Source organism: Lasioglossum baleicum, chromosome 13 (genome assembly GCF_051020765.1).
Source record: "Lasioglossum baleicum chromosome 13, iyLasBale1, whole genome shotgun sequence".
Classification (NCBI taxonomy): Eukaryota; Metazoa; Arthropoda; class Insecta; order Hymenoptera; family Halictidae; genus Lasioglossum; species Lasioglossum baleicum.
In genome coordinates, this window is record NC_134941.1 from 13631844 (window position 1) to 13656744 (window position 24901).

The following is a 24901-nucleotide window of genomic DNA, read 5'->3' on the forward strand; positions in this document are numbered from 1 at the left end:
GAGCATCCAATGATTAAACTTCTATTTTCCAATGAATCGACAATGCGCTTTGAATCGAAGTGAATATAAATTGGCGACGGGCGCAGAAAAATAACGGTGAACGCTTTCATCATTAAGAATTACGGATTGGGCAGGAGCATTTTCGAGTTAATGAGGTACGGAGGATAATTAATTTGCCGGCACGTCCAGGAATAAATTGTACGGTAACCGTGGCTCAGTTTTTCGGGAACGGTGGGGCCCAGAAAAGAGGCCCACGACGCGGATACGGTACCGGGAACCCCGTGATCGGCAGGGGGCTCGATTTTACACGGATCTTTGAGGCGTGCTGGCGGTCGCTCGCGCGCACGTGTACAGCCGTGTTGCGAAAGAATTATACGGGGCACAAGGTCCGGCCATTCGCCGGTCGAATTTTTACCGATCGAAGGTTAGGTTTCGCAGTTGGGTCCGCGTACCGATCTGTGGCCCCAGCATACCCTCTCCCTCCCTCGCCAATGTCCCCGTATCACGGTACAGTCAGCTCTGCTATCATGCTGCTTTTCCGCAAACTGCACCTCGGATCGCCGATTCTCTTAACCCCAGAAAACTCGCGCGACGATCACGAAGAGCGCTTCAGTTAATAAATTCAGCGTCAAACAATTAAATTGTTTACAAAAATATCCAGACCATTCTGAAAGCAGCGAAATTTTTATATATTTAAGAGATCTTGGAATTAAGAAGAAATCGAGAAGTTCACTCCGACTTCAGAAGTTCCTATTTACTTCGCAGGCGTGAACGTTGCTCCGCGAAGTACTATTCGCAGAGATCTTTGTTCTACTTCTGGATAATGCTTAAACTTGAGCGCTCGTTTCCATGAAATATGGGAAAACGGCCCTTTATGTTCGAGAACCGCTTTGTTCCACTTTTATGCGACGAGTGAATATAGAAATGCCCTCGTGACCATGTGTGAGGTACAATATTGGTCCACCAAAGTGTCCTGAAGATTATTCTGTTCAGTTGACTGGAACAGTTTGCAAAAATTCTTTCTACCTCTTTGAAAACAGTGTTTGTAACGCGATTCCCTTCGCCAGCAGAAAGGATTGTTGCTCACCCTCCGTTTGCATTGCATCGGTCGTGTTACAACAGTCGCAAAAAGCATCGTGGGTAAAAGAACCAGGCGGTCCAGTTCCCTGTCGATAACTGGAGCGACAAAGTCGGGTGAATCGATCTCATTGACACCGGATTTGCCAGGAGCCTCTAGCCTCGTTCTAGAAGCTGACCTACTGCTGTTCGTATTAACGTCGTTCACGAAGAGCTGTATCTCGCCGCGTCGTTCCAGCATCCGTGACTTCGATGCGCTGTACGGGATCTTTTAGACGTCTTCCGGATGTCCTTTCTACCTTAATCTCGAGCTCCTCACGTATCTCGAGGTCCTTTGAACTCTATCCAATCAGTACCTCCTTTACCTTATTCCTTGCTCTCCGATCTTTTAAATTTTCCAGCAAATTTTCTGAACCCTTTACTACCGTTTCTGTAGCAGAAGTTTCATATTCTTCGGTTCTTTAAAGTCTACGTCCAATTTTCCAGCGTCCCCAATTTTCTAAATTTCTCAATGTTCTAGGTCTCCCAGTTTACTAGGTCCTCCAATTTTCTAAACTTTTCAGTTTTATAAGTATCGTATTTTTATAGGTCTGCCAATTTTCCACGTCTTCCAATTTTCTAAGTCTCACAATTTTATAGGTCTGCCTATTTTCCAGTTTTCTAAATTTCTCAATTTTTTAGGTCCCCCAATTTTCTAAATTTCTCAATTTTCCAGGGGTCCCCCAATTTTCTAAATTTCTCAATTTTCCAGGGGTCCCCCAATTTTCTAAATTTCTCAATGTCCTAGATTTCCAATTTACTAGGTCCTCCAATTTTCCAAATTTCTCAATTTTCTAGGTCCCCCAATTTCTTAGGCCCCCAAATTTTCTAAATTTCTCAATTTTCTAGGTCCCTCGATTTCCTACGCCCCCAAATTTTCTAAATTTCTCAATTTCCTAGGTTCCTAATTTCCAAGGTCCCCCAATTTTCTAAATTTCTCAATTTCCTACGTTCCCAATTTCTTATAGACCCCCAATTTTCAAAATTTCTCAATTTCCTAGGTCCTCCAATTTTCTAAGCCTTCCAATTTCCTAGATCCCCCAATTTTCTAGAAAATATGATCACCGCAACATCACCAGACTGTTCAATCCTCTGTTCGGCAGCATCATCCTGATCCGCGATCCCCAGATCCCGATTGCTTCAGGATCGAGCACGCGTGACCGGGCTGTCCGGTGTCTCTCTCTCTCTCTCTCTCTCTCTGGCGCGATTCTCGGAGCGTTTTCAGAGAGAAGGAGAGCGGGTATCAATCAAATTATTACCGCAATCTGGTTCTCGTGACAGCCCCGGGAGCAGTTCCCAAGCACAATACCAGAGCAAAGTGTGTGTATATGTGTTGCAATTCGCAATCGTGGCGTCGAAGGAATCGAGTAGACGCGTGAACACACAGAGATCCTAGATGCGTCCGGAGATGGATTTTCGTGAGGATCGTGGCCGCGTTTTACCGGTCGTTATTAGCCTGACTGAAAAGCCCCAACGTTACGACTGTTGGGAAACTAACTGGCTTCGTGATCCAGCAAACTTCGAATGCATCGGTCGCGTTATTATTGAAAACGGATTTTTGCGACCACCGCCACCGCCGTCCGGTGGGGATAATTGTTCTGAACTAGTTGGGAAAAGTTCTGATTCCAACCGGGTTATCTGGCTTCGACGGTACGCCGTGAATTTATTTGATGGCTCCCGACACTACGGCCTCCCCAAATATCTGCTCGTCAAACTCTGTTTCGCACGCGAAAAATCCTTTTTTTTCCTACCGACGCTTTTAGCGAAAATAGATAGACGAGAGAGTAAATTTAATTTTTCATTGGAAGTCTCGGGATTTTGCAATTTATATTTAATGTTGCATTTCTCTTGTTCTCTTGATCTCTAAATTTGTAATACAGTTAATCCTCGACCTCGCGGATTCGTTTATTTACGCTAACAAATGTGAATGTTACGCCTTTCTTTTTAAATGGAATAAAATTTGATAGCTTCTTCATTTTTGGGGATAAAGATGTTTTGATCACTCTAACTGTAAAGAAAATGGTCAGCAAGGGGTTTAACACAGCTCTGACTCCAGAGATTGAGAATTCCAACTTCGGGAATTTTCTGTTAGTATAAAATTGAGGTCCCTCCTCGTGTGCAAACGTATTCGCACGGGTTTACATGGTTGATTGATCGGGTTGCGTGTGCAATCACCGAAATTTCCGCAGGAGAGCCAAGTCAGCCGAGCGAACGAAAGACCGAGGTGAACCTCGAGAGCTCGACTCGGTGTCCCGCTATCAGTATCGTCAGTGGGTCAGTTAACAACGGGGTCAGCCGAGGGCGAATCCGGACTCTGCGGGTTAACCAATCGCCACGCGAGAACCTCCAGTCCTCTCTTGACAATGACTATTAACTGTATATGCACCCACAAAACCGGAGGCGGCCGCGTAACCATCGGCTTACACCCTCGACAAAGCGGTGCGGCCGGGATCTTAACGATCCGACGTTAACGTCCACGAACCACGAACTACGATATTTAGTGTCGCTGATTTCCAAGAGCTTTAACCCGTCTAGATTTACAGCCTCTTTATCTTATCCGTCAGAAAATACATCATAAGTAGACTGAGGATTCTGTTTACGCAAAATAGAAATGTTCTGCGTTGATTGTGGAAGGCAGGAGTAAAGTAAAAATTGATTTAATCCCTTGATGACTTTGTGTTATATTAGAAACAACAATACAATATTCTTAAGTTTTTCTAATCTTTCACTGTTCTATATTTCACCCAATTTCTTCATAAATAAAGCTTCAAAAGAGAAATTCTTCAACATAGAAATGTTCTGCGTTGATTGTGGAAGGCAAGAGTACACTAAAAATTGATTTCATCTCTTGATGACTTATATTAGAAACAACAATACAATATTCTTAAGTTTTTCTAGCCTTTCACTGTTCTATACTTCACCCAATTTCTTCACAAATGCTTCAAAATAGAAATTCTTCAACATAGAGATGTTCTGCGTTGATTGTGGAAAGCAGGAGTAAAGTAAAAATTGATTTCATCCCTTAACGACTTTGTTATATTAAAAAGAACAATTTCTTCATAAATGCATGAAGATCCGCAGTCTAATCATAAGTCAGTCACATAAAATCATGTTCAACTGAAGACATCGAAGAGATGAATTTAATAGTACCTAGGATGATTAAAAAGATGTACGACTTGATTCAAGAATGATTCAAAATATTCCCTGCTTCCGGTAAAAATGTTTTCGAAAATTGTAGGAGGAATTTGCTCAGTCGGATCGCGTTCGGTTAGGTTTATCAGATTCGCGGGTAGAACGCAACGATCAATAACACCGATGGAAGAGAATGAACTCAGGTTTCATTATCGTAATTGTAAACGTGACTCGGTTGAACAATGAACTCGACACTGGCGTTGTGTACGGTACTGAACTTCCGGCTCGAGGCTCGTAGCGGTCGCGGTTTATCGCGAAACGATGGCGACTGTGATTAATGATTCCCAGATAGATCTCGCCTGCCTTTTGTTCCCCGTGATCCTATCTCGTTTAGCGGATTAAGCTGTACAAAATGCCGCGTGTCCTTTAACACTGGATGCTCGGTTAACCCCAAGCCAAATCTACCTGAATCATCTGAAAATGATTTCATGAAAAATTCGATTCTTCTGTGGTCCCTAAAAATTGTGAAAGTGATTCTCTAGAATATTCTCTATTGAATGAATTATTAGTACCGAATGGTAAAATTGATGTAGAATTTTAATGAGCAGTACAATCATTTTTTTTATGGGGCCATATGGATTATAAATTAAGTTTAGAAATTATTAAATTGTAAATTTCTGCTTGTAGAATCGCTGAAATCCGAAAGTTGACTTTTTAGGAGTCAAGAATAAGTAGGTCAATTTTTATTTTGCATTAAATCACATATATCTCGCATTAAAATTCTCAAATAAAGAAATTGCTAGATGTCCTCTGTTTTCTACGATTACAAAAATTGTAATTCTACCTAACGCTAAACCTACAAAATATTAAAAGCGATTTGAATGTTTTACCTTACTTAGATTTTGTAGAAAGAAATAGAAACTAAATTGAATGTTATTTCTTCCCTTAATAATTTTAATAGAGGAGAAATCATGCATTGACGTCTTCAATTTTTAATATTTTCCAGCAATTTTGAATTTCGTCCACTCAATCTTACTACAAACGCATAAAGATCCGCGGTCTAGCGATTACACTGGAGATGCCTCGAGAATCTTGATGCCAACTAGAAAATTCCCCCTAATAAAACAGAAATAAAAGTGCTATAAATTTTCCTCGAGATCCATCGTGCCTCGCGCATGTTAAATTAGCATATAGATGTATAAAGAACTGTAGTTTGATGACGCCGCTAGTAAAGATGGTCGGTATACGTACCAGAAAATGGCAGCGAATCGAGGTTCTCCGAAAGCAGCCGGATGACCCGCGAGGGCCGGATCAGCTCAGAGGGGATGCCCTCGGAGTTTTTCATTACCACAGGATGGATGTTATATCTGCTTCGCTTGGGAACTAGCCGGAAGAACGGCGGAGAAGTGAGTCGTGCGATTACGCCAGGTGGGGGATAAATAAGGAGTAGGTGGCAACGGCGAGATGAGACGAGAAACAAGGCGGAAGTGGGTCACCGGGACTCTCGGTCGTCAGGGTCCGGGTTCATTTCTCCGCTCCCCGAGAATTACCGCCTGGCTCGAGGTCCGAGCTAATGAAACAACACCGATCAACTTCCTAGCTATCATACAGGCTCATCCGAGCCGAGAACTACCGCAATTTTCTCGTAGACGCTTCCCTGAACGATGAAATACGTGCCGATAATCTGTATCGATGCTTCGTGCCCCACAAATCCTGCTTTCCGAACAGATATCCACTACTTTTCCTATAAATGCGATTTTTATGCACTGAAAATCTTCTACGACTCTCTAGTATAGTAAAATTTTTGTTTTAGCGTTTCATTTAAACGCGAGGATAATTTTTGATTTAATTTAAACGCTTAGCCTAGATAATCCTGTGATTGGATGGCGGAAGGAACGCAAGAGAATATTGTTCGGTCGTTCTGAATTTATATTTTATACATACATAGATTTCTTTGAATATTTACAAGTAGTTCGTTTCTTTGTCTGTTTGTATATCTCTTATAATGCATATATTCTCTTTCTCGCGCTCTTTCTCTCCCACTCTCTCGCTCGTTCTCTCTCATTAATTCAGGAGGAAAATTCTAGGCGTTTTCTTTTTTTGTTTTATGTTGAAACTTCGTATCTCCTCGCGGCGTTAACACTTAACCGCTAGGGTGGTTGATTATTTTACACTCAACATCGATAAACACTCAAGTAGAGCTAATAAAATTTACTAACTTTGTTTCGTTAAGTTCTCATCAATGAATCTCTTTCTCCGTTTCTCTCTCCCACATTCTCTCTTGCTCGATACGCACCGCATCGCCATCATCGTTCTCTCTCTCTCTCTCTCTCTCTCTGTTTGTTTCAGCTAGATCATTTTCTACCGATTTTTATTCGTGTCCCATTTTTAACGACGAGAACGCACTCTCACAAAATACGGTAAAAATCTCTATTCCTCTTTCTCTGTTTCTCTCCTTTCCACCCCCACTCACTGTCTCCATCGTTTGTTTTCTCGATAAAAAAATATGTGCATCGTATATCTTCGTTTAAACTTAGGTGGCCCCCTCGTTGCTCGGTACCACTGTCCAGTCGATCGATCGATCGATCTTGCTGTTTCCCTCGCCGAAGGACGGATCATCGCGTTAACGCTAATTTACAGACGTTAGAATTAGGTCAATTCTCACCGAGGTGCCTCGATTATGGAAACTACTGGGTTGGCAAGAAAGTAATTTCTGTGCTTTAAGGTAAAACAAAATCCAATTTTTGTATTCAAGCAATGAACTTGAATCCATAAAATATTTTTAATTATTGGAGCTTGGTTGGAACTTTAGAAAACTCTTGAATGGTAAGTTTTTTGCCGGTAAGGGCCAATTTTATGAGCGCGGAATTATGAAGCCACCAGAAAATATTATATTGATTAGAGTTCATTGCTTGAATGAAAGAATTGGGTTTTATTTCACCTTAAGATACCGAAATTACTTTCTTGCCAGCCCTAGCCTCCAGACTTCCGTGCAATTTTATCGAGAAGCCAAACTAAACCACTATCTCGGTGCTCGATCATATTTTCTAAATGGAATACAATGTTCATCGTAAATTAGTCGCTAACAATTAATAATTAAACGTAGATCGCTGTACAGCGGTACCGTGCGTTCCGGGCGCGTTCATTACACAATCCGCCGATCATATCACCAGAGATTACAGTCCTCGGAAGGTTGGAGCTCGAACGAGACCACCGAGATACAATAATTCCTCTCGAAAAAGAACAGCCCTTCCCGCCTCGAACGGAGAATAAACGCAGAGAAGCGTTCTTGTGTAATACAAATATACAAATCCAGATGCTTTGACAGCGGGGAGAACGTTTCACGCTCCCCCGAACGAAACCGGGCCCGGAGAACACGAAAGAGAGCAACAATCTTCGTAACAAAAACACCAACGACAAAACCGTGTGAGTCGCCGATCGTCGACGACTTGGACGCAAGGAAAAGAGCAAAAACCTTGCTCACGAGCAAACAACGCTGCTTCGGATTAAACTCTAGAGTGGCACAATGCGAGTCGTTTCGCGAGTCTATCTCTAGATCTTTTTACGCAGGACGCAACCGCTAATTGTCCACCTGCTAACCGGGGAAAGTACTCGAAACTCAGCTCGGTTATGTGACCACGCGTGCCATCGCTGGGTTCAAAAGAATCGCGCTAGTCTTCGTTCAAATCTACGCAACAGTCTATGAAGCCTCTTTCATCGATCACCTAATCGCCACCTCAATACTAATCGCAACGAAAGTCATCTCGCGAATCATTATGCATGTATCTCCAGTGAACAGGCAAAATCATACAAAACGAATGATTTAAAATTTTCTGATCATGTTTTGATCTGTTTTTTAGTGCTCATTGATATTCTCCAGTGGTAAAGAACATTCAATTTAAATCGATAACACCTCTAAAATTTTACTCCTTTACTTTTCCGCCAGATATACAACACCGGGACTAATCGTTGGAGATCGTGTCCCATTTAAAATATAAATATAAAATCTTCCTTGCGATCGCGAGGCGTCGAAAACGATGCCCCTTGATCGATCGCTCGATAATATTCTATCGATCCTAGTAACGCGAAGGGGCTGACAATTTACAAATTCTTGAATCATCCCCGAAGTGTCCGTGTACTCGCGCTCGAGTGAAACATTGAGATCGGTACCTAAAATACAGCAGTACAATTTGAGTATTATTCACTCCAGACTACCTAGACTCGGTTAGCAGGGCTGCTCGAAATCGTTGGAATGTACGGCATCGCCTAAACCATAGTTTCCCAATCATCGTTTAGATCTACCACCCCTTCTACGATCAATTTCACTCCTCGCATTGCAGTTTCTTTTAATAATTTCAGACACATTGGGAAACTACAGTCTGAACACAGCATCCCCGAAGAGGAACACACTCGCCCACCACTCGCACACCTCTACCTAATTACTTGTAGCTTACTTAGAGCCTCGAGATACAACTGGGAACTTGTTCAAGCGTCTCTCCTCGTTATGTACAAGTTAACGCGACTCGAGCTGTCTCGTGGGATCGACGAAGCCATTTCTACACCTTCTCATATCAAAAACAATTAAAAAGAACCTTCCTCTAACCACCTGGAACATTCTTAATATCCTCTTGTAATAGGTTATTGCATGCGAAGTCGGACATTTCATATGCAACGACCTAATAACCACACAGCTTCTTACTTCCCAGTTTCAAATTTCGAACCTCCGGGTAGTGTGGATAAAAACGAAAGGAAGGCTCTCGACTTTGATCCGGAAGCTCGCAGAGCGCGTTAAGCTAAGTGATCTTTGGCTTCTGCCGCCGATTGTTAACAAGATGGAAAGCTTTTCTTAGACGGTATCGCCTCGGGATCTGGGGTTCTCTCCTCTTCCTCGAGACCGCTTTTTGTTTTCTACGTAACAACCTGCCTCCGCTCGGTTTCTATTTATGCTATAAATACGCGGTGTGCTTGCTGCTGTGCTCCAGGGCCGCTAGAACGTCCTGTTTCTGTCGGACGTACAGTCTGCCCTTTTTCCAAGGGTTCTGCAGCTGCAACAGCCGGAAATCGTCCCTGAGACAACGCTCCCGCGCACCGATCACAGCCACCAAGCAAAAGTTCGGCAACTCGTCGGACGTGTAGATGGGACCTTCCTGGCCCTTTAGCACCACTGCCATGTTCAGCTGCTTCACCACCAGGTTCACCACCTCCCTGGCTGTCGTTCGAGGTGTCACGTGCAACTTCAAACTCGTCCCAGAAGCCAGGCCAGTCTCGTACGCGGCGTAGACCTGAAAAGATGGATGCACGTCATGTTAAAACATAGTAGCAAGCGAACATTTCGACAGCCGATAGATAGATTCTGCTGTGAGGTGTCAGCGTTTGCAACGACAATCAGCTGATATAGCACACGATGATACTTTTCGTGTTAGCGATGAGATCATACATTGTTACAATGCTGGTGGTTTTTTAGAATGAGATGTAGTTAGTTGTCTTTATGCTGAGAATTTTGTCGCTTAGAATTCCCAAGAAGTGGAATGACAGTGTGCAGAAATTCTCAAGATATAGGAGGATGGCTTGGCATGCTTGATTCAGATGCGAACACACTGGAACGTAATCTATGACATTTTCTACGAGACCTACTCCGGTTATGTAGAAAAATATATTTCTAATTAGACTGCGGATGTACAGTCTTCTACAAGTTGTTCGCTAATGTATTCGCACCTTTATGCTACACAGAAAAGCGAAAGACTTGGGAAAAGCTGAACCGAGCGAAACAAGCTGTAGAACGCTAGGGGGTGTAGCGGCTTACTCATATGTCTGCTACATCGGTCTGCACTAGAAGACCAAGTGAGCTGTGTTTAACTACAATCGGGTTAGACTTGTGTTCCCTACAAGGAAAAACATTATTTAAACTCAATGGGTGGTTCTGGAATCAAGCGGTCAGTTTTGTATCGAGTGTCCTGAGAAAGCTTGCTTTAGGTAGGACAGTTCTTGTTCTCGTACGAAGTGGATCTCGTGCCAGTGGATACCAAGATCATTCTCGCCTTTAGATTCGTCTAATGTTTTTGTTTTAAATTACACCTACTCATTTTTGTCATAAATGCATCAACTCTGTGTCTAGTGATAATTAAGCGAAATCCCTTGTTATATAGAAAGAACGGTCCAGTGAAAAGGATTAAATATTACAACCTTGTTTTTGAACCTTGAGATCCATTGGCACTTTGGTATTACTTTGGTTAAAACAGATTTTCAGGGTCTACTCAAACAGTGACGGAAGAGTGAGGGAACGCTGCAAGTACAGTGGACTCTGGTGCAACTTATATCGAAGGGTAACGTGTTATGAGAGGATCCACTGTACTTTTGTTCCAGCTATCATTGAGAGCTTGGGAGACGACGCAGTCTGCGATGAACCTTAATATTTAAGAATGTGCGAATCCCCAAGCTTCCAATGATAAGCTACATACATAGTCGTGCAAAATGAAACGATCAATAAATTTTCGAAACGTCCAAAATGTTGCAACTTCATGGAGAAACGTCGTAGAACATTCGTGTTGGTCCCATTTTAAAGCTTGAACCTTCTACTTTCGTTTTTTCCTACGAAGTTAGAAGAATTTAGCGATCCTTTAATCTTGCACACGCGAGTGTAGTTCAATTCCCTTGAAAAATAACAACTACAACCCTTCCAACCGCTAGCCAACAAAGTTGAATAGGGAAACTGAAGGTACCTGAAGTATGCCAGGCAAAGGAGCCGGCATCATGGTGGCTTCGTCTTTCTCCTCCTCGAGTTGGCTCTCTAGGGAGCCACCAGTTGCCATGGCAGCGACGCTGGCGGTTGGTTTGGCCGGCTTCACTTTGCCCAGGCCCTTTAGACAGACGCTCGAGTTAGGCGTCGAGTATTCGTCGCTGCTCAACGAGTGCAAACTGTCGGAGTTGGTGTTGGTGACGCTGAGCAAGCTGGTCGTGTTGGTCATGGCGGTGGATACGCTCAGCAACGAGCCGCCGTACATGATCGGCTTGATGCTGAGCAGGGGACTGGTGCTGGCCGAGGCGGACGTGATAGTCGCCGACCTATTCCTGGGGCTGTGTTTATATTTCGTCAGGATTAGAGTGTCCTCGGACTTGGAGGGCGGTAGCCTCGCGTTTTGCAACGGTACCAGATGGTTGCTGCTGCCACCGCTGGTCGCGTTGCTCAGATTGCTGCCGCTGCTCAACGGCACCGATGATTTCGGTGGCTCCGACCCCGTTGACATGTTCGATGTGTTGCTCCCCTTCCGAATGTACTGACTGCTCGGCAACTGTTGCTCGCTCTTGCTGAACTCTGTCGTCAGCAGGTTCGATGTAGAATTGGTCAAGTTCGGTCCTGGCCAGCTGCCTCGGCCCGGACTAGACTTGACCAGCTTCGGGTCCCGTGGCGGCAGTTGCAGCAGGCTCCTCTTCAGGCTGTTGCTGTTACTGTTGCTTTTGTTCCTATCTAGACTGAGCAAGTGCTTCATTGAAATCCCTAGCGTCTGCGACGTGCCCTACAATGCAGTTCAGGATGAATACAGATGTGCTTCGGAGGCCCACACTTGGAACTCTTACGAGGAACGATTCCAAAATGTCTTCCGCAGATCTTAATCGAAATCTTTCGGAGGACGCAGTTCCTGAAGAAATATTGGACACCTTAATTGGATAATTTAATTTTTGATCATCCTAAATGAAACGTCGAGTGTACGAATACGTGTCGAATATTTTTGCAAGAACTACGTCCTCCCAAAGTTTCATTGAGACCTGGAGGTGTCACTTCGGGATCGTTCCATTGTTAGAAGGCAACGTATTCAAGCTGTGCAAGCTGACTTTAATGAAACTAATGGAAGGATTGTATTCTACTGTCTATACAACAATTAGCTACCTTCCAGCAAGAACTTCCCCACCGTTTCATCGAAATCAGCTCGTGTAACTTGAACACCTTTCCCCGCTAGTTTACTTACACCTTGCTGAGAGGTTCCACGATCCCTCGCGAACGTGATGGCGTCGATCAGCCACCTGGCACCCTTCCAAACAGTGTTCACCTGCGTCTGAAGATCTTGAAGCCTGGTCAGTTTGTCCTTCGCTACGCTCAATTCCAATGAACTGAACGCTTCCCTATGGTTGTGCTGAGCCTGGGCCGTGTCCAATTCCAAGATACAACTTAATCTAGAGTATCTGTTGATCACATCCTTCTGATAAGTGTTCAAATGGACCATCTCGAACACTTGTATCGGCAAGGATAACAAGTCTCCTCTTTGCAGAAGAATCTCTCTGGTTCCGGGAACAGAACAAGCAGTCTCCGGTGGAGGAACAGCGACGAGGAAAGACACGTCGTGGGTTAGATCGATGACCTCGGCGTCGTAGAGTCGATGGGACAAGGTGTCGTCAGGGTTGATGTCCATGTAACTGAATAATCGTCTAGCTGTCGCTGCGACGAGATCGACGAACATCTTCTGCTGCTCTGTGCCCTGGCATTCGTTCGTCACGTTCTCCTTCTCCTCGGCGTCTTTGCCCGAGACGTCCGTTGCCTGGAGCCGCGTTATCCTCTTCAGGTAGTCCCATTCTTCGCTGCAGGGGACAGAAATTAGTTTTCATATACAAATTCATTTCTCCGGCGTTAGTTTTCATAGCTTGAAAATCTTCGACCTTCGAAGGAAAGTAACTGCTATTTCACTTACGCAGACACGTGGGGATTATCGCGGATTTTGCAGTGAGGCAACACATTCGGCGACTTGGCAGGCACCACGACCTGAATCAGGTCCACGCTGCTCTGCATCTTCAGGTAGCCGAGGTACAATCCTCTCGACAGCTTGATGCTGCTGACTTGGTGGTACGTCATCTGCTCCTGTATGCTGGATATCAGGATATCCGATACGCTGCTCTCCTCGTGAGTGATCACCTTCTTGATCACCTTGCTCAGAGGCAACCACCTGCTGTTTAATACTGAGATAAGCTTCGGGGATTTTACATAGTTCACGGTAGAGAAGACCAGGGTTCCTTGAACGTCCCTGATGGGTTTATGGTACAGTTGGCCCAGGTCCTGTATGCACAGCGCTGCCTGGAAGGGGGTCGATCACGTTTTAATTTATTCATCCTTTCTAGGGCAACTATTTACAAAGAGGTACTCCTGTCCCATTTCGATGAAATTTAAGTATACGAGGGGCTTTCTTTTAATCAGTAAACAGACTCCTGGTACACGAAAACATATTTAAATTTCATCAAAACCGCAAAGGAGTACCTCTTTGTAAATAATTATCCTTTCGGGTCTCGTCAGATCAATTTATTAATTATAAAAAAATGCTCCACCTGCATCTGAGCCGCAGCCTGCAGCAGCTTTATCCTGAAGTGGTTGGTGGAGCTGTTATGACTCTTCTCCATGTCCTGGCGAAGGGTTTTCACGTCGTCCCAGGTGCAGGCCACCTTCATCAGCCAATGGAAATCAGTGTAGATACAGCTAGGATAGGTCTCGTCGACTTCGATCACAGGTAGGAAGTCTTCATTGGTCACGAGCACCTTATCCTCGTGGTAGAGCAAGCAGGCGAGGAACACACCGCGCCTCAGGTTCTTCTGGAATTTACTGGTCGCTGTGAACAGCTGTTTTATCGTCGTCTTTTTCTTGTGGTTACGCCTCTGCACCGCTGGCGTCTCCTGCGTGTACTCCGGCCGCCTTATGTCAGTGAACAGTGTGTTCAATTGTTCCAACCGGCCGGCAAACCTTGGCAGCCTGCCATCGATGTCCCTCCAAGCTGGAACAATGCCAATCTACGTCTTCAAAAGCCCTATTCAGAGTCTAAATCGCAGCAGACAATACTTTGTACGTGCGATCACTAAATCTGAATTGTTGTGGACTCAAAGCGGAGATGGTCTAACCAGGAATTTCTAGGGAAAGTTAACAGACTTGTGTGGGACCATTATTCGGTAAAATCTGATGGTTTTGTAACTGATTGTATATGTACAGGATGCCTCAGGTTAATTTATGAAGGATTATTTTTGAAGATGTCCTGTTTGGCACGCAGATTAAAAATGAACGTACTGCTAGGAGTGACGTGGGAAGGTGTCGAGTGCCTGAACCTGCTGAAGCCCTTCAGGTTCCCAGCAGCGGCTCGGAAGTAGTATTTCTGCCCTTGGATCAGATCCTCAACTCTGCACTCTCTCTGTTTCATGTCCAGCACCTCTCTGTCTCCGCAGATCACCGAGAAATCTTCTTTTATGCTCCATTGGACCTTGAACTTTGTGCAGATTGAAGAATCGTGGGAATCCGGCTCCTGGAACCTTACTGTCACCGAGTTGGTTCCCGTGACGTCTACTGCGACCAGGAAAGGCATGTCCGGTGGTCCTGAAAGAAATACAGTGGTCATTGATCATGGAAAATTGCAGAACGGTGATTACAAGTCTCAGAAAATTGAACAACTTTCTTTACGATATTTTCAGAAGAACATAAAAATTGTGGAAGAGAATACAGTGAAAAGGTAGAAGTTCGGTACTCACTGGCTTGATCAAATCCTAGCAGCATCTTCCTGAGAGCTCTCGCTCTCCTCTCCCACAGAGCCAGTTGCTTGTCCTCAGCACTGCCACCGCATCCCGTGAGATTGTTGTGCTGCGACGAAAAACTTGATCTATGGCTGCTCGGCGGCTCTAAAAGGGTGGTCCCACCGCTACCGGAAGTGCTCCCGCCAAGTTCTTGGACCCTGTGCTCTGCTTCCGACAGCAACGAGGCCAAGTGACTGCCCAGGGACTCCGGAGACTTGACTGTGTGATCAATCAGACGACTTTCTTATACTCGGTTCCACTTGGAAACTTGTTTCTAGTTCCCTAAGTCAACTCAACCCTTCGCGACACTTCGACAGCTCGTAGTACATATTTATACACAGTTTGTTTCTAGTACATGATAGAATTCCCTTTTAAAAAGTTGAGGATTGAAAGAGGAAATTGGTCGTTGAAAATTATTGAACCAAATTGTTTGCTAATCAAATACAGAAATTCTATGAGCTTTAAATTGCCTGAAAAAATTTCTTCCAAATGGTGAACAATTTCCTTTCATTTTCGCTTGAGAAAACGAAATGGTTTTCTCGACTTTCCTTTTAAGTCTCGAGTTAACCCCTTGCCGTATAATTTTCTTTACAGTTGCAGTGATAAAAACGAATTTATTCGCAAAAGAAAATGTATATTTTTATTTTAAAAAGAAAGGCGTAACATTCATATTTGTTGGCCGGTTTTAAACTCTTCGCGACGAGTGTGGCTCGTTAAAATAAGGCAAGGGGTCCAGCTAGCTCCGATTGCGAAGGGTTAAAACTCGTAGGAGACCAAAGGGACGTTTTTAAAATATTCGAGAAGGTGGTGAGAGAAGATTGGATGAGGAAGGTGAGGTAGTAAAATTTTCCCGACCCAATTTCCAGTTTCCCAGGTCAAGAATCTCACCCTTTCCACTTCGGCCAGGCATGAATGAAGTTTATTAGACTACAGTCGCCGGGAATTACGGAGGAAACGAGCAGTGAAATTCAGCGTGGAACTTGCCGACAGTAATCGTGTGAATTGCCGCGAATCAGACGGGACTTGTCGTAGAACCGCGCAAAAATGTCTGGCTAATTCCAGCCGATTCACGTTTACGAATGCAAAATCCTCTGCGGTGGGTCGCATCCGGGACGTCTGCAGATATCGTTTCCATCGCGATTGTGTCGGCTATTGATTTCCATTTGCTCGTGCGACACGCACAATCTCGTCCCTGCTTTATTTGACAAGCTTCGTCGAAACGTTAATGCGATTTTAACGGGCAATAACGGTGCCCGCTGCTCCCGGACTATCCGATTAACATCAATAACAATCGTTCCGAATAAACCGATGCTTTCCACGTTTTCGAATCGAATAATCAAACAGTCACGAGAACGGCAATGCGATTTCGATCGCGTGCCGGCTGCGAATACTTTTAAAGAAACTGCAATTTCGAAACGGCTCGGGTTTCTTTACGCTTTGAGTACCGACACCATTTTTTACCGGAAAATCAATTTTTAATGCAATCATTGTCGAAGATTTTAAACAAAGTCTAACAAATATGATTCGTTTGCAAAATATACATTTTTTAGCTAGATTTAAATTTAGACATTTTCTACATAACTGTTTACATGGAACTTTATATGACTCGAATTTAAATAAATTTTTATTCAGTGAAATAACTAGTTCAATGCAAAATGAATATTTGGTAGTCAAGACGGCACCTTTGTTTATGTGTTGAAATACTAAATTTAATGTCTTGGGATTGTAAGTACTGTATGCGAGTAATTAAAAGTTAATATGTTGAAAATAATAGCATTTTAAAATTCTTCGAATGTTTTTACTGTTTTAAATTCCACCTCCTCATTTTTGTCACAAATGCATAAAATCTAGTGATGAATATTTAAGCATTGAAATAAATGTAGCCACACAAAACATATAAATTTTCTTTTCCTTCTACATTTTTGGGGATAACTTATTTTATTTATTTATCTTGTACGACTTGTACGGTCACTGGTACGGCACTCAAATAGTTAATCACTGCTCGGTGCATTCAGACGTGGATTTATCGTTCGTCGAACAAAATAATCCACGAGGAAACTCTTTCGCATAAATAGATAAATCTCGCGGTAAACGGTGCTTCTGCTTCCCGTTTTCAGCGGAAATAATAAGCGGCAAGGAGGATTTTAATTCCGGAGACTCGAACGCCCGCATGAAACGAGCACCGAATAAAACAAGGTTCGTTCGTTCGAGTCTCCGGGCACGCGACGCAGGAACTTTCAATGAAAATACACGCGGGAAACAGTTGATAACAAAGTTTCGCCCCGACAAATTGCCCGAGCCGCCTAGGTACGCGCGATCTAATTAGCTGCCTTAATTAAATGCTTTAATCAGCGACGAGGTATTTACGCGTGCTAGCCGAATGAAATAGCGTTGCATTCAGCGATGCAGCGAGCTCTGTTTGTTGCACCAGCAGAAGTTATTAAATGGAACGTGCGTCTTGAATCGACGAATCGCATTCCGACCGTTTTGCGCCGGCTCGAGAAGATCATTCTAATCGCGGTCCGAAATCATGTTCCTGATGGCTGAAACACGCTTCGTGTTAGGCTCGTTCTAATAAGATGGGTGGACAAAGTATTCGTACAAAAACGAATGAGTTTTTAAAAATTGGACCCAATTTTTGTATGTAATGAAACTCACATTACAGACACAGATAAAAAACTTAAAAAAATTGTCACTTTTACTTTTTCCTTCGCAACTGCGACCAATTGAATGAAAAGTTATTTACACATTAGCTAGTGAACTAATTCTTCTAACGTCTCAAACAAACTGAAGCTGTTAGATCCAATTTTGAAAAAGTTATTATTTAAAAATAAATATTGTACACCCACTGGAATAATTGCAGCGACATTTTCCGATGCCGCGGCAAGCGTCCAATTAAATCCGATCGAAAAGTAAATGGTTCTCGGAAAGTCTAGTCGGTGATTGTCGTCCGCGATTTTATTTGTGCCGCAATCAAACTTGACGGCATTTTTATTGCAGCCTGCGGAATCCTAATTGGAATCCCACTCCGTTCGAGTATTTCGCTGCTCTTCCCCCCGCTCGTTCGGTTTTCCACGGTCTAAGCAACTTCTCTTCGAGACACCGATACAATCGATCCAGAGAGTTTTATTATCGCGGTTCGTCTCGTTCAGGAATACATTTGCGAAATTTCCGATCCTCTCCAGTAAAACGATCCTGCAATTGTTTCTCTTGCCCTTGGAATAAACAATTTCATCTATTTTCTTCCTACGCTTTTTTTATAGTCGATATACAGAGAATATTCGCGGGGTGAATTTGAAATATAACAATTGGCTCGGCTCTTTTGTGCGTCGCTACCGAACTTGTTAAGACCATTGTTGTTGCAATCGGAACCTGAATTGGGCGGAAAGAGTGCGCGGAAGGCGGGAACGGAGTCAGGAATGCTTGAATGCGTTATCAACTGCTGTTATAGAGTGATTAAACGTTTCTAGATGCGTTGGAGCAAAATTATTGGAAATTTGTTAGAAGCTGCAATCAATCTACTGCATTGTTATTTCGTTGCTCTAATAACTAAAAGTTTATTTAGCGGATTAGAATTATAAACTCGGTTTCGGCACTGTCTTCTCTATTAACTAATTTAAAGGATCTCAGCGAAAAAGAGGGGAGCAGATGGGAGTACATGGGACTGGAACAGGTTCATCTAATTTAATTTGCGACGAAGCTGCAAGATACTCACATTGGTTGCCCTCCTGCGCGCCGAACGCGACCAACATTTTTGCCAGCGGCCTATTGTTGCTGAGCACCGCGACGTCCAGGGCCGATAGGCCGTCGCTGTTCACGCTGAAAACCCAATTGAAGCTGTCGTCAGTTGCGGGGAGACGTTAATTGGACAATTTAAGCAGGATTCACGTTTTCGGTTCTATTACACTCGGAGAGAAACGCCCGTGGTCCCCTCGGACCAACCTCCACCGAATGATTCACTGAACTCTACCGAGAAACCCCGTCATTAAACAGTTAAAACGAATTTGTTCACTCTACTCGACGCGTTCACTTCTGTGTCACCCATATCCGAGATGAGGGATCATTTATTCACTCATTCAAATCAATTTTCGTGTCAATAGATTCAGGGAAATTCGAACGTATGTGCATGATCTTTGCGAAACTTCTCAAAGAAGATCCCCACCAGGAAGACGACCGATTTGCACGACCGTTTCCGCGAGGTAATCGCCACCAATCTCGTTCCGGCATAAACTAGCTCCCGTGAGCTGCTATTAGCGAACCGGGACAAAGGGAGGTGAAGTGAATAAACGGATTATCGCAGCGGAGAATGGACATTCAGCGGCGATTACGATGCAGCGATGACGTGAACCTCCGATACAGCTCCCGGGATGTTTCGTTTGATATTGCTATCGACGCACTCGGATCTGATCAAAGATCTGCTGGCCTATGTTTGCAAATTTGCGTAATCAAAGGATCCGTCGGTTGCACGGTTAACTTGCAGTTCCAGCTGAGCAACGTTGAATGTACTTCGAATTACGCAGGATCAAGCCTCAATGAACACAAGAATGACCCTTCAACCTTCCAGCATTTTTCAGACTTTTAGATTTGTTTGGACGGTCGGTCGTCATTTCCAATAATGTTTGAAAGCCGATCTGTTCTTCGAGGAAGCTGCACTACGCTGCCGAAGCTGAGAATACTCATCTAACATCTCTCAGAACGTTCAAATTTACTACAACTCGATGCATCAATGTGAAAATTCGATTACAAATATCTTTTGCATTTGTACAGCCAATACCGCATTCTGAAGCAACGAGATCTGTTTGGACGGTCGGTCGTCATCTGATGAAACATCCGCTAGCCTATGTTTGAAAATCTGCGCAATCAAAAGATGATTTGATTGCACGGTTAACTTGCAGTTCCAGCTGAGCAACGTTGAATGTACTTCGAATCACGCAGGATCAAGCCTCAATGAACACAAGAATGACCCTGTCAACCTTCCAGCATTTTTCAGACTTTCAGATTTGTTTGGTCGGTTGGTCATCATTTCCAGTAATGTTTGAAAGCCGATCTGTTCTTCAAGGAAGCTGCACTAAGCTCCCGAACGCCAAATTTTCACACTCAGTTCAACGAAGAAGATTCCGCCGTAAAAGTTCTCATCGCAGACGAGAACGAATTTCCAACTTCGCGAGTTTCTTTTTCTCCTCCAGCTTCGCGGCTCGACTATATCTACTCCGGTCGGAAAGACTAGCTTCACCGTGTCGATTTAAGAAAAAGTTTCTTTTATTGTCGCAGTTACAGCGTCTTCGGGCGTAACGTTAAAATTTACTTCTGTTTCGGTTGGCCGGGAGCTAACTTCTCGGTGTGGATTTGAAAAATAAAAACTCGCAGACGCGGTTACAGCTTTCCGAAGTGTATCGCGAGCAGAACGGTCCGCATAAAGAAATCTCGTAACATAAAAATTGATAAGCCACGTAAGAGAAGGAGTGTGATCTTGCAGTATAATCGCGAGAAGGAAAGAAAGTGAACTGGCCTTTGGAATCGCCTCCTCGACATTTCTACAGAGAGGAGATTCAATCGTGACCGCTGCGCCGTGGCGTTAAAAACCTGGATTTTCCTCTCGGGAGCCAGAGCAGCGGATAGGAAATCAATCGATTCTTCTTCGGACGACAAGGAACCTAACGCGTAAATGAATTACGGGCGTCGATCGAGGCTGGGGATCGTTCGACGGAATATCTACGACTGTCCGACCGGTTGACGGAATCAAATTATCGGCGGCAATATTGCTAGGTATCCAACGTGCCTTCTGTCACCGATCGATAGGATTAGCGAGAACAGTGATGCACACGGAACTGGACTCGTACCCTGCACGTACGACGTTTCGATCAACACTAATTAACTCCTTGCGTTATTATACCGGGTCGGACTCCAGGCTAGGGATGGGATCAAGTACCTCGCAAACAGGTTCGAACCTTGATCGATGGAATTCGAACTCTCTATAAGTATTTCGAAAAAAAAATAGTACTCCCAAGTATACTCGAACCTTTGCCAGACAGTTTCGAACCCTTCACAAGTACTGTGGTAAACGTAAATAGTACTTGCAAGTATCACTCGAATCTTGGTCGAACAGTTTCGAAACTTTCGAAATTTTTATGAATATCGTTACGAATTTATAATATAAGGCTGTTCCAACGTAAACCAAACCGACGAAATCTGTGTCAAAATCAAAGAACTCTCGATAGAAATGAGATAGAGCGATGAAATTTTTTTAAAATGAAAGCTGAAACTTTGCAGAATATGGGGATAATTATGGAGATTGTGGTACGAACACGTTTTTTAACCTTGACAGAATTCGTAAAACTTGCACAATTTCAAGAAAATTGTGGTTTTTCCAATACCACGCGCGGAAAAATTTTTTTTTAACATGCGACACATCATTTCCCGTAGATTTTTTCACGTTTCAAGTTTCAGCTTTCATTTAAAAAAAATTTCATCGCTCTATCGAAAGTTCTTTGATTTTGACACAAATTTCGTCGGTTTGGCCCATAGTGCGGCGTCTGTTCACTCTTTTTTGTAAACACGCAGTGAAGATGAGAGAGAACACGGGGTCTCATAATTTCACATGCTTCTACCGATGATTGTAGTTTGGAATGTACTTTGCGACAAAAACTTCTCTCTGATATATTACAATATCGAACATTATCTAGGTGATGTCGAGAACAATCATTTGTATATGTTAACTGCATTATTGGATCCACCATTCAAGACATTAGCTTTTTCTAAAGATGAATCTATCCCTCGAGCACGGTATGCCTTGACTGATACAGCCACTAATTATATTAATAATGATAATTCATTTACAGCATGTGATGACAATAGCGAATTATCAATTTGGTCATCCTTTGACAATGAAATAGCAATTTCAAATAATACGATACCTATCTCATCGTCTGCTGTGTTAGAAGTGGAAAATTATCTAAAATCACAATATTTAGAACGCAAAAAAGACTCGTTATTATTTTGGCGTGAAAATTCAACTAAGTACCCCATTTTATCAAAAATTGCACGTGACTATCTTTGTATAATGGCCACTTCTGTACCTTCAGAAAGAGTTTTTTCAAAAGCAGGAAATATCATGGATAGAAAAAGAAATAGGATAAAACCAAGTATTGTAAATGAAATATTATTCTTAAATAGTTACGAATTTAATCAAGAAAGTGCTTAAAACCTACTATGCAGTTCTGATTTCCAAGATTCGAGTACTACTTGTGAAAGTTTCGATTACTTCCAACATCGAAGTATAATACTTATAAGTATCTTTTCGAAACTTTTAAGTACTCATTCCGAGGTTCGGTAACTACTTGTATACAATGAATACTTTTCAAGTATAATCATTGAATCTTTTATTGCCTTTAAGTAGTAATCGAAACCCATGAAATGAAACTTGGTTATTGAACTTCCATCTCTACTCAAGGCACATGAACGACGTATGCATGGTAGAAAAATGTGAAAAATTGCTTTTGAAGATAGAGGCAAAGTCCCAGCATTTAGCGAGTCCGATTTTACGTAATCGAAACTGGTCTGGTCGATTTACTCGGCCGCCGAGCGACCAAGAACGGTCGAAGGGAAATATATGCGAGTTTTATGCTCCATTTTGCTCGGGACAGGGAAATAAATGGGTATTGGCCGGATGAGTGAGATGGTTACACCACGGAGTCATTACTTCGCGTGTGAAACGGTCAGTTTTTCTAGTCCGACGCGTCCCCGACTTCCGGGTCACATTTTGCATAACGGATGAGCGATATTTTAAAAATAAAATGGTGTATTGCTTATTTTTTGAAATGAAATAGTGAAGTTTGCGTGTAAGGTTCAACACAGAACGGTGAATTTTATAGACCGACCCCGGGGATCGCGTTTTTCCATAAATTCTCATCGTTTCGGATTCGTAAAAATTGCTGATCGAATTTCAGGTTTTATTTTCATCTCGACAATGAATTTGGGAAATGAAATGGACGACTATTGGCTCGATGAACGATATACGCCGTGACGTTCTATGAAAACGGTTGAATAGAAAGTTTCGGTGAAAAAATGTGGGATTGATCGACTCCGAGAAACACACGAGGAATCTTCGCTCCGGACTGCTGTCGTTCGATCGTGGATTAATTAGCTTGTTTTCTAGGACAGCCGAGGAAATTAATTACGAGCGGCAATTAACCTAGATCGCGACCACGTGGAGTGCTACTGTCGGCCATTCCGTCGTGTCTGAAATCAGCGTGTGACGTCGCATAACTTTTTCTAATTCGTTACGCCATTTCCTGCGGCCGTGGCTTTTGGCCGGGAGACGCTGATCTACTTCGGAGTCCTTTGGAAGTGCAAATCACTTTCGGATTTCGTTTCAGAATGAAAATCTCTATAAGAATCGCCGAGCAGTAATCGCTGAACGAATTTTGTACAGTGTTATCGAATCGCCTCACCTGTTCACGTCCACGTCCGTGGATTCCAAAATGGTCCGGGCTTTGTCCAGGTGTCCATGTTCCACGGCTGCGAAGAGAGCTGCGATTGGACAGAAAGAGCAATAAATGAATTTTCACCGCACGCGATTCACCTGAATCCAGTCTGGGTCTATCTGTAACTTCCGAAGCAATTATTTTTGAAAGTCGAAAAGAATCGAGGCAAAACGAATTCGTGGGGTCTGATCGAATCCGTGAGGTTTGAATTTTCATGGAAGCGCGACAGGAATTCGACCGAGGTGTACGATTGAAAACATGCGCGACAAAAAATTCCTCGCGCTTTTTTCCAATTTCGCCGGGAGATCAAACAAACAATAGATCAAATAATGGTGAAATAAATATGAACAAAAAACAAACGGAATACCATGCAGATGGATGTTGAGGGACTGTGCCGACAGGGGATTGATGTGCACCGACGATACGCTATTCGGCTGATTCGGTTGCTGCTTTTTCTTCCCGAAACCCTCCAGGAACTCCATCCCTTGCAAAGAGTATAACTCTGCGGGAAACATAAACAACAGAAACTGAATAAAGATGAGCGAAGGGAGGCTTTCGCTTTACGCGAGGGCTCTCGCTTACGATAAATAAACGCAAAAGCCCAATGAGAACAGAAAGCAGGAATAATAAAAGCATATATAACACCGCCACGATAATAGTAGACTCTAAATAAAAAAATATATCGCGGATATTCCCGAGTGAAAAACCTTGGCTATTTGCTTCAACTTTCCGCATAAACGACGCCATTTGTTCCGTGCAGAACGCCAGAACTGGGTCTAGATAAATTATAGCGTGACGTGAATGGGGAATGTCTTCCCTTACATCCTCCCTTTGCGTGAAAGGACGCCTGATAATGTAGATTCCCGCACAAAGGATTTCGAAATTGTTGTACTCGATGCTTCGCTGGAGAGAGTTTCAGTGAAAAATCTATAAGAATCTACCCAATTCAAAATTAGAGATCCCTGTTTAACTTCAGTACGTCATTTTAAGTACACAAAGAAATTTTTCGAGAAGTTTGACTCCCATTAATATTCGGACGCTCTCAAAGAATCGACAACTTTTTTAATATTGGGCTACACGATTTGACCTTTTCTGAGAAGCTAAAGCAATTAGTTTCCTACAGGATGTGAAAAGAAATTTTTTCAAAAATCGCAATTGTAGAGAAAATACTAAAAGTTGCATTTTACAACTTTTTATGCGGGCCAATATTGAAAATTTAAAAAATACATCGTGAAAATTTCATCGAAATCAGTTGATGCGGGAAAGAACGACAGACACTGAAACATGTAAGAGTCAGAATAGTAAAAATTGATCCGGCTGGATGTCGCTTCAGTGTGCTTAAGACTAAAGTTCGAATTTGCAGCACGGCGCAACCGGAAATAAAAGCGAGTATCGAAACGGTTCTGATTAAACCAGTTCCGAACAACCCCCATTCCGAATAACGACTACAAAGCACCGGAATTTCCAACTGTTATCTGCTACGGTTGGAAATTTCGGTTCCCCATAACAGTACTTCGGAACGAAGATCCTCCATAATCGTTTCAAGTACCAAAACCGATACAATAACAGTTTCCCTTCCCGACTTCCTGCCTCGAGAACCAAATCGTCCGGGGACAGATTAAAAACCTAGTCCGTAC

At 43.1% G+C, this 24901-nt stretch overlaps 1 protein-coding gene across 10 annotated transcripts in view; it reads right to left on the minus strand.

Annotated features, from left to right (window-relative positions):
* Positions 1 to 6156: 6156 nt before the first annotated feature.
* Positions 6157 to 24901, minus strand: part of Wake (ankyrin repeat and fibronectin type III domain containing protein wide awake) — a 153304-nt gene continuing 134559 nt past the window's right edge. For 6 of the 10 annotated variants that reach the window (XM_076436375.1, XM_076436373.1, XM_076436369.1 and 3 more), the window contains 10 exons: positions 23632 to 23766; positions 23232 to 23310; positions 18497 to 18600; positions 14740 to 15000; positions 14285 to 14587; positions 13558 to 13997; positions 12930 to 13309; positions 12213 to 12819; positions 10968 to 11762; positions 6157 to 9530 (listed from right to left, as the gene is read on the minus strand). In XM_076436375.1, coding sequence (XP_076292490.1) covers positions 9195 to 9530; positions 10968 to 11762; positions 12213 to 12819; positions 12930 to 13309; positions 13558 to 13997; positions 14285 to 14587; positions 14740 to 15000; positions 18497 to 18600; positions 23232 to 23310; positions 23632 to 23766 — 3440 coding nt within the window. In that variant the 3' untranslated portion in view covers positions 6157 to 9194. Of the gene's footprint in view, positions 9531 to 10051; positions 10131 to 10967; positions 11763 to 12212; positions 12820 to 12929; positions 13310 to 13557; positions 13998 to 14284; positions 14588 to 14739; positions 15001 to 18496; positions 18601 to 23231; positions 23311 to 23631; positions 23767 to 24901 lie in introns of those variants that run through there. The other 4 variants (XM_076436376.1, XM_076436372.1, XR_013010236.1 and 1 more) reach the window with 3 other exon arrangements.